This window comes from Rhinopithecus bieti, unplaced genomic scaffold (genome assembly GCF_001698545.2).
Source record: "Rhinopithecus bieti isolate Rb0 unplaced genomic scaffold, ASM169854v2 scaffold_2205, whole genome shotgun sequence".
Classification (NCBI taxonomy): domain Eukaryota; kingdom Metazoa; phylum Chordata; class Mammalia; order Primates; family Cercopithecidae; genus Rhinopithecus; species Rhinopithecus bieti.
In genome coordinates, this window is record NW_016803673.1 from 2,369,030 (window position 1) to 2,378,102 (window position 9,073).

The following is a 9,073-nucleotide window of genomic DNA, read 5'->3' on the forward strand; positions in this document are numbered from 1 at the left end:
TATATGCATGCGTGTAAAATACATACATATATGTATATATAAGGCCATGAGGACTGTGCAGCCTGATCACCATACCGGGTGTGCCTGCGTCCAAAGCCTATAATCTTGATGGGAAGAAAACGATGATGTAAAGGGGCTACAGGATTTAATGGGGCCCCAATAGCAAATACGCAAAATAGGCACATGGGGAAAAGACTGGAAGGAAAGAGGCTAAAATGCCTTCAAGGTCAGGCTGACGGGAGATGGATGTGATTCTCCTTATTGTTCTATTATGGTTTTATTTCAATCATAATAAGGGGAATTCTAACTTTTAAAACGCTTTACTACGTTAATAGCTAAACATGGGAAATGACCCAAATACTCAGCAACAAAGGATCCGTTTAAAAGCGTGTGTGGCACGTCCATCCAGCAGAGCAGGGCGTGATTTCGTCCTCTTCCCGAAAAGGCCCAAAGGGAGAGGTGGAACTGCTGTGGGATTTTTTGAGGACGGGCTTCCCGGGAATTTTCCATTTCTGCTTTTCTTATTTTTCAATGTTATCTTACTACCTGGGTGACGTGTCACAAGTTCAGGTTATTTCTACCATCAGAGCCTGGGGTGGAGGATACAGACCTCGCCCACTGCAGCTGCCCACAGCGCCCCGCCCGGCCCCTCCTGCTTCCTTCGTCCCGCACATCCGCTGCTGCCCTGACACACCGCGATTTCCTGGTGCCAGGGAGAGCCAGGGCAGAGGTGGCCCTGAGACGCCACGCAACAGGGAGGGCTAGAGCATAAGGCGGAGCGAGGTGCGCACTCGCTGTGACCTGGCAAACGGCTTCACCTCTCTGGGCCTCGGTTTCCATCCCGCGGGAGCAGGTACGACGAGGCCTGCGCGCATTGCCGCAGTCAGGCCTGCAAAAGCCGCCCGGGTGAGCAGCTCCCGGCCCTCCGCGAGGACGCCGGACAATCGGGCAGGGGCTCCGCCCTGGGACCCCCCCATCCTGTCTCGGGGGCGGGACCTTTGGGTGCGCACGCGGTGCGGGCCGCGCCCTGGGAAGCCGGGTCCGCATCCGAGCATTGGGACAGCGTGCGGCCGCCTCATTGGCCGGCGCGGCTCTGCAGGGCCCTCCCGCAGCCAATCGCGGCCGAGGGGCGGAGCCTGGCCGGTGGAGCTGCGGGCCCGGTGCGGCTGCTCCAGTCTGAGCGCCCTCCGCTCGCCCGGAGAGAGACCCGGCCATGCAGGAGCCGCTGCTGGGAGCCGAGGGCCCGGACTACGACACCTTCCCCGAGAAGCCGCCCCCGTCGCCAGGGGACAGGGCGCGGGTCGGGTGAGTCGCTGGGTTGGGGACTGGGGGTGAGGCCTGGGGGTGGCTCTGGTTCCCTGCAGCCGGCGGCACGCTCCCACCCTGGGCCTCCCCTGACCTAGTCGCCACCGAGGGGCCATCTGGCTCCCTCCTGTCGCGGACACGCTACTCCTATTTAAGGAACCGGTCCCCCTAAGGGAAGGAACGATCCACGGGAGTACCGGGCCCAGCCCCCTACTGCCACAGACAGGAAGACTGAGGTCCCAGCGAGCAAGGAGTCTGCCTGAGGTCACATAGCAAGCCTCCAGCCGCAGACCTGGGGGCAGAACCAGAGCCTCCTCTTCCGGAAAAAAGGCCCCAGCACCAGAGGCTCAGCCACCGCGATGAGCTAACAATGGCCTGGGAATTTCCCAGGGGAGCTGGGGCTCAGGCCCTGGGAACCTGAATGGCCTTGGACCCAGGCCTCCCCAGCACTGCCCGCTGAGCTGGGCAGCCACTGGGTTCAGAAAAGGCAATGGTTCCTGGAGGAGGGACTCAGAGACCCTGGTCCTTTTGTCCGCCACCATCACTAGGGCCCTGCAGAACAAAAGGGTGTTCCTGGCCACTTTCGCCGCAGTGCTCGGCAATTTCAGCTTTGGATATGCTCTGGTCTACACATCCCCTGTCATCCCAGCCCTGGAGCACTCCTTGGATCCCGACCTGCATCTGACCAAATCCCAGGCATCTTGGTTCGGGGTAAGGACCATCCTCAGAGGAGGGTGGGTGCAGGGAGCAGGGACCTGCTGAGCCTTGTCTCCAGCTAGGGACCTCCCAAATTCTCTACCTTGGGAGCCCCTCCAGGGCCCTGGTCCCCCCTCCCCCAACCATCCAGGCCACTGGTGGGTGGGGTAAAGCTACAGGATTCCTCTGAAATGAGGAACTGAAAGCCAGTGGAGAGAGTGAAGGAGCAGGTGGGGAGGTGGCTGTCAGGGTCTACACTAGGTGGGGTTGAGGCTTCCCCAGGTCCCCACACCCACAGTTGGCTGGATGGGGGCAAGGGTATCAGGTGTCAGTGGGGAGACGCACTGGCTGGGGCAAGGAGGGTCTGCAGGACAGATTGTGGGCTGATGGAGAGGAAGATCCCAAAGTCCTAGAGTCTAGAATTACAATCTTAATAGTCTCAAATGTAGTTACAACATAGTAGTTAAGATAAGGTTTACTGAGCACTTCCTATGTGCCAGGCACGTGTTGGGCACTGAACGTTCATTGACTCCCAGGGCCAACCCCACGAGGTAGAACTTGTGCTCTCCCCGTAAGACAGCCCAAGAAACCGAGGCTCAGACAGGCTGGGCAATGTGCCCAGGTCCCACTACCAGTTAGCAGAGTCCAGAGGGGGTCCCAGTTGCTGCTGTACAGGGAACTTAAGAACCTCCAAATCTTAAAGCCCAGGGCCTTCAAGTCACAGAATTCTCCTGTATTAAAACATTAGACATTTAAACATCAGGCTGGACAGAACCACTGTGTATATGTGGCAGCGCCTCTTCCTTAGAGCAGAACTCCCTGTTTGAGCATCCCTAACAAATGGCTGTCCCTTGAAGACAGGAGGCTCCCTGCTTCAAGTGCATGACTTGGCCAAGTGCTTGACCAGCTCCTGGGGTCGGCCTAGGGAAGAAGCTGTCCCTGGACTCTGATGAGAGTGGAGTGTGCAGTGCCCAGACATATCTGCCCTGCACCCCCTTCCCCTGCAGTCCGTGTTCACCTTGGGAGCAGCAGCCGGAGGCCTGAGTGCCATGATCCTCAATGACCTCCTGGGCCGGAAGCTGAGCATCATGTTCTCAGCTGTGCCGTCGGCGGCCGGCTACGCGCTCATGGCGGGTGCGCACGGCCTCTGGATGCTGCTGCTTGGAAGGACGCTGACGGGCTTCGCCGGGGGGCTCACAGCTGCCTGCATCCCGGTAAGGCCAGGCCTTCCCACCCAGGGGCCCCAGTGCCTCCGTACTGGTGCTGAGCCTCCATCTGACTAAGGCCTCCCGGCCTCCATGCCTTCTGGGCAATGAGAATTGTTTGCCTTCCCTGCGGATGCCCTCAGCTCACCCCCAGCAGGGCAGCTAATTTGGGGGAAATTGTCTCCAGGTCCCCAGCTGCCCCCACTCTGGACTTTCCAAGCCTTCTACCCCATTTCTTGACTGGTCAGATGTATTACTCAATTGGAGAGAATCCGCATTGAGCAATGGGTAGGAGAGGGAAGTCCCTGCCCTACACCCTCCCTGAGACCTTCTTATCTTATCCGGTACTCCACACGGGGCCTGGTGAGCCCAGTAGAGGAGACAGAACTCACTGGGAGGCATGGACTCACCTGCTCAGCCCTGGAGCCTGGGAGCCCTCGGGCCTCCTTCCCAGCATCATGCTGCTCATTTCCAAGCTAAGTCCTTCCACCCACCTCACAGTTAGGGAAACAGAGGACAGAGGGAGATCAGGCAGGCCGCCCAAGGTCCTGCAGTGAGTCATGACCAGGACACAGCCCCACCAGAAAGCCTCCACTTCCCAGTTTCCGGGGTTCACAAGGGCTGCCCCTCCCATCTTGGCCGGGCCTAGGAACCTGCATTCTCAGCAAAACCTGGTGCGGCGGTTGTGTCTTGCAGGTGTACGTGTCTGAGATTGCTCCCCCAGGCGTTCGTGGGGCTCTGGGGGCCACACCCCAGCTCATGGCAGTGTTCGGATCCCTGTCTCTCTACGCCCTGGGCAAGTATGGCCCTGCACTCCTGTGTGCAGGCTGGCGGGAGGGGTGGGTGCCGCCAAGGTAGACATGGGTGGAAAAGGAATGATTTGCCCCAGAACAGATCCTGGGCTGAGAGGCAAGAGATCTGGCATCCCAGCCCCACTCAGCCAGCACCTTGCTACGCACCTCCAGGCAGGGCCTGCCCCTCTAGCCACAGGCCCAGTCCCTAGCTGGGGCAGCCAGGGCTTCTCCTGGACCCACAGTCGCCAGACTATATTTTAACGGCAGAAAGCTTCCATCAGATGCCATCTCAGATGGGAAGTCCAGATAGAAAAGAAGTCACAGTGCATGCAGCTGCTCAATTGAGGGGGCACGGAGGTCTGGGGTGGAGGCCCATGGCCTTGCCTGCCCAGCCTAGTCCTTCCTCATCCTGCCCTGGCCCTAAAACCTTCCAAGGACTTCCCACTATGTGCCAGGGGCTGAACAATACCTGCAGCCCCACCCTGCCTGGGGCAATCAGGGTAGGCTTCCTATAGGAGGTGGCCCTTGGACTAGACCTTAAAGGGCAGATGAGGTTATTCAGAGGCTCCAGAGGGAAAGGGCTCTGCCAGGCCTGGACCTGGCCCCTCACCCACTCCTCGCCCCCAGGCCTCCTGCTGCCGTGGCGCTGGCTGGCTGTGGCCGGGGAGGCGCCCGTGCTCGTCATGATCCTGCTACTCAGCTTCATGCCCAACTCGCCGCGCTTCCTGCTCTCTCGGGGCAGGGATGAGGAGGCCCTGAGGGCGCTGGCCTGGCTGCGCGGGACGGACGCTGATGTCCAGTGGGAGTTCGAGCAGATCCAGGACAACGTCCGGAGACAGGTGCAGGAGGGTGTGCGCACGAGCCTAGCAGGCCCGCCTCCCACACTTCAGCTCTGTGTGGCCGTGGAGGCTTTTCCTAGAAGACAGGACCACAGTAGTTCCCACTAATCCAAGTGCCTGGGTTGGGGTTGGGGGGCTGTCCCCAGAGCCTGGGTGGCCTGGTAAGCTGGTTCTTTCCTGGAGAAGAGAAAAAAGGGGGTCTCCCACCCAACCCCTGGCAGTCCAGGGCAGGATGGCGCCTGCTGGAGAGGCTGGCCCAACACCCTCAGTGGCGGCCTTGTGTTTCAGAGCAGCCGAGTGTCGTGGGCTGAGGTACGGGCCCCCCACGTGTGCCGGCCCATTGCCGTGGCCTTGCTGATGCGTCTCCTGCAGCAGCTGACGGGAATCACGCCCATCCTGGTCTACCTGCAGTCCATCTTCGACAGCACCGCTGTCCTGCTGGTGAGAGCCCAGCCTCGGCCGGCGCCCACCCACGGGGTCCCCTGGAGGCTGGCAGGGCAGGCCCGGCTTGGGAGGCACGGCCTGCTCCTACATTTACCCAACCCCCGGCCTTATCCACACCTGCTCTGTGCCAGGTGTCAGGAATGCCACAGCAAGATCTGAGATCTGGGCCATGTGGAGACAGTTCCTGTGCCTTCACCTCTTCTCAGAATGTTTTTAAGAAAAGCTTAAATGTTTTAAAATAAAATACTGGCATAATCCCAACACGAGACTGAGGCAGGAGGATCACTTAAGCCCGGGAGTCTGAGACTCCAGCGAGCCACGATCTCACCACTGCGCTCCATCCTGGTGACAGAGCGATACCCTGTCTCTAAAAACATACAGAAATTTTAAAAATTAAATAAAATACATGGGATTACAAAGGAAACCAGCTTTATAGAAACGTGGACCCCTTGAGGCCATAGACCCCAGGTTCAGAGCCCTGTGGCATCTGCCACTTGATGAGGGAAGTCACTTTCCCCTCTGAACCTCAACTTCCTCCTCTGCAAGAAGATAGCAGCACATCTCCATAGGCCTGCCCCAAAGCTCACAGTGAGATGAGATTTGGAGATTAGTAACAGCATGGTTCGGCAAGTCATCATCACGCCTGGATTCTGTGCCAGCTGAGTGTAGTGGTGGGCAGAGCAGACGTGTGCCTGCCCAGGAGGCCCTATAGGCTCGGACATTGTAGATGCCCAGCATGCTACAGGTGCCAGGCCACTCAGTCCTGCGCTGAGCTGCTGGCCTGAGCCCCTGCAGTGCCGGCAGGGACAAGCTGGGTCCTGGAGGGGGACGGGAACAGCAGGCAAGTCCTTCAACCCTGGTGGCCTCCCTCCCCATAGCCCCCGAAGGACGACGCAGCCATCGTTGGGGCTGTGCGGCTCCTGTCTGTGCTGATCGCTGCCCTCACCATGGACCTCGCTGGCCGCAAGGTGCTGCTCTTCGTCTCAGGTAAGCACCCTGCAGCCAGCCCTCCTGCCCCACTCCTCCGCATGGGTCGGGGCTGGGCTGGGTGTGCAGGCCTGCCTCGGGGTGGGGCTGTGTGTCTGGGAACTGCAGGGCACCTGCCTCCGTAGCATCAGCAGGGCCCTGGCCCTGGCCCTGGCCCTGGCCAGTGGCTCCAGAAAGGTCCACTGGGGCTCCGAGTGGATACACTGGCTGTGACACTCCATGGTGGGCATGGTGGGAACCTGACACGTGGCTGGAGACAGAGCTTGCTGCCCTGCTAGGGGTCTCTAGTCCCAGACACGGGCTGGACCACGCAAGTATCAGGGGGCTCTGTAGAAAAAACTCTGAGAGAAACAGCTGGCTCAGAGGGTCCTGGCCCCACAAGGCCACCTGTCTGTCCACAGCGGCCATCATGTTTGCTGCCAACCTGACTCTGGGGCTGTACATCCACTTTGGCCCCAGGCCTCTGAGCCCCAACAGCACTGCGGGCCTGGAAAGTGAGTCCTGGGGGGACTTGGCGCAGCCCCTGGCAGCACCCGCTGGCTACCTCACCCTGGTGCCCCTGCTGGCCACCATGTTCTTCATTATGGGTAGGTGTGGCGGTGGCTCAGAGGGGCAGGCTGTCTCGGGTGTTAAGGGATGGGTGATGTGTCCGGGGTGGCTGGAGAAGGGGGTCTCCAGCAGCTCAGTGGAGACAGACACAGCCGCCTCCAGTCGCCCCACAGGGCCTCAGCCTGCCTCCTCCTCCGAGCAGGCTATGCCATGGGCTGGGGCCCCATCACCTGGCTGCTCATGTCTGAGGTCCTGCCCCTGCGGGCCCGTGGTGTGGCCTCGGGGCTCTGCGTGCTGGCCAGCTGGCTCACCGCCTTCGTCCTCACCAAGTCCTTCCTGCCAGTGGTGGTGAGTGCTCAGCCCTGGGCCCCCAGGCCCTCTCTGACTGACTAGGACCCTTCTCAGTGCCAGGGGCTATGCCAAAGCCAGCTCTGTCAGGCTCCTAACTCTCAGTGACCCTAGGAGATGAGCACACACCCCCTGAACTCAGGGGCCCCAGAGTGGTCACGCGACAGTCCGGCAAAGGCTCTTCATTACGAGAAACAGGAACAGGCTCAGGAGACTGTTCTGAGAAGTCAGGTTACCTCCCAGGCCAGGGCAGGACATGGCCCAGAACCCTGCCAGGAGCCCAGGAAGACCACCTCCCCACCGTGCTCCATCTCCCGCCCTCCTGGGCACTGGGTCTCAGCCGCACCCCCACACTACCCCCTTCCCCTCCCACACGCTTCCCCAACCCCTCCCACTCCCCCTGCCTCCTGATTCAAAACTATGGGCCCTGTGACCAGCCAGAATCCGTGAGGCCCAGGGTAAGTTCCCATGAGGGAGAAGCTGGCTAGGGCAGCCCAGGCCAGTGCCTAACCTGTCCCCGCAGTGGTCCCCTCAGTGGGGCTGGGGGAGGGCAGGCAACCCAGAGTGAGTCCATCAGCTTAGAGGGTCCAAGAAGAACCTGCGTGCCTACCAGGCTGTGGGGCAGGCCTCCTGTAGGCTGCGGCGTGGAACAGCTGGGACGCCAGCGCTGGGTAAGGGGAGTGGAGGGGCTACCTGAGCTGAGGCCAGAGGGCCCAGCCTCTGAGGAAGGCTGAGGGGCAGATGGGATGCAGACTTCAAGGGCCACAAACGGGGCTAAAGCCTTCAGATTTGTTCTGGGGGCAGTCAGGGAGCCCTGGTGTGGGGGAGCCGTCTCTGAACACAGGAAGGACCAGATGACGCCCCACACGGCTGGTTGCTACCAGCAGGGCCCATGAGCTCCTCCTGGGGCAGGAGGACCCTGGATCTTCTCCCTGTGACCCGGCCCCACTCTCCACCCACAGAGCGCCTTCGGCCTCCAGGTGCCTTTCTTCTTCTTCGCGGCCATCTGCTTGGTGAGCCTGGTGTTCACAGGCTGCTGTGTGCCCGAGACCAAGGGACGGTCCCTGGAGCAGATCGAATCCTTCTTCCGCACGGGGAGAAGGTCCTTCTTGCGCTAGGTCAGGGTCCCTGCCTGGAGGGGGCCAAACCCCCAGTGGCTGGGCCTGTGTTGGCTGCAATCCTGCACCCTGGGACCAAGAGGCAGCAGTCATCCCTGCCACCAGCCAGAGCACAGGAAGAGCAGCGTGATGGGGCCTCAGCAGCGCGTGGCCCTGGCTCTGGACAGGTAACACTGCTGTCCAGCCACAGCCCTAGCTCAGGCGGCCCACAGTGCCGCACGTAGCCATGGGCCACAGGAGAGCACACAACCCTGCGTCCAGGGTCACGGCCCTGCTGGGTGACCTCAGACCTAGTCCTTTACCCTTGTGTGAAGGACACACCCCACAGAAGGCTACGGGGAGGACTGAGAGAACAGGGCTGGAGGCAGCCAAGTAATGTAGTCATATCGTCGCGTTCTGATCTGGTGGCATCTGGCTGTGCAAGGAAGACCCAGCTCTGACCGCCCCCCCCCCCAAGTCTTGTGGACACCACAGGGAACATCCTGGACTTCAAAAGCCAGGGCAGGCCAGGCGCAGTGGCTCATGCCTGTAATCCCAGCACTTTTGGAGGCCGAAGCAGGCGGATTACCCGAGGCCAGGAGTTCAAGACCAGCCTGGCCAACATGGTAAAACCCCGTCTCTACTAACAAATACAAAAAAGCCAGGTGTGGTGGCGCACACCTGTAGTTCCAGCTGCTTGGGAGACTGAGGCAGAATTGCTTGGACCCGGGAGGTGGAGGCTGCAATGAGCTGAGATCATGCCATTGCACTCCAGCCTGGGCGACGAGAGTGAAACTCCATTCCCCCTG

The 9,073-nt window shown here is 60.5% G+C and overlaps 1 protein-coding gene across 2 annotated transcripts in view; it reads left to right on the plus strand.

The window, feature by feature from the left end:
* The first annotated feature begins 517 nt into the window (after positions 1-517).
* The window catches only part of SLC2A6 (solute carrier family 2 member 6), an 8,718-nt gene continuing 162 nt past the window's right edge, over positions 518-9,073 (plus strand). The window contains exons 1-10 of one of the 2 annotated variants that reach the window (XM_017849035.1): positions 518-1,305; positions 1,854-2,016; positions 3,009-3,215; positions 3,903-4,002; positions 4,628-4,839; positions 5,128-5,280; positions 6,162-6,270; positions 6,672-6,857; positions 7,022-7,167; positions 8,130-9,073. The exon at positions 8,130-9,073 is cut by the window's right edge and continues 162 nt beyond it. In XM_017849035.1, coding sequence (XP_017704524.1) covers positions 1,214-1,305; positions 1,854-2,016; positions 3,009-3,215; positions 3,903-4,002; positions 4,628-4,839; positions 5,128-5,280; positions 6,162-6,270; positions 6,672-6,857; positions 7,022-7,167; positions 8,130-8,285 — 1,524 coding nt within the window. In that variant the 5' untranslated portion in view covers positions 518-1,213 and the 3' untranslated portion in view covers positions 8,286-9,073. The remainder of the gene's footprint in view (positions 1,306-1,853; positions 2,017-3,008; positions 3,216-3,902; positions 4,003-4,627; positions 4,840-5,127; positions 5,281-6,161; positions 6,271-6,671; positions 6,858-7,021; positions 7,168-8,129) is intronic. The other variant, XM_017849046.1, reaches the window with a different exon arrangement.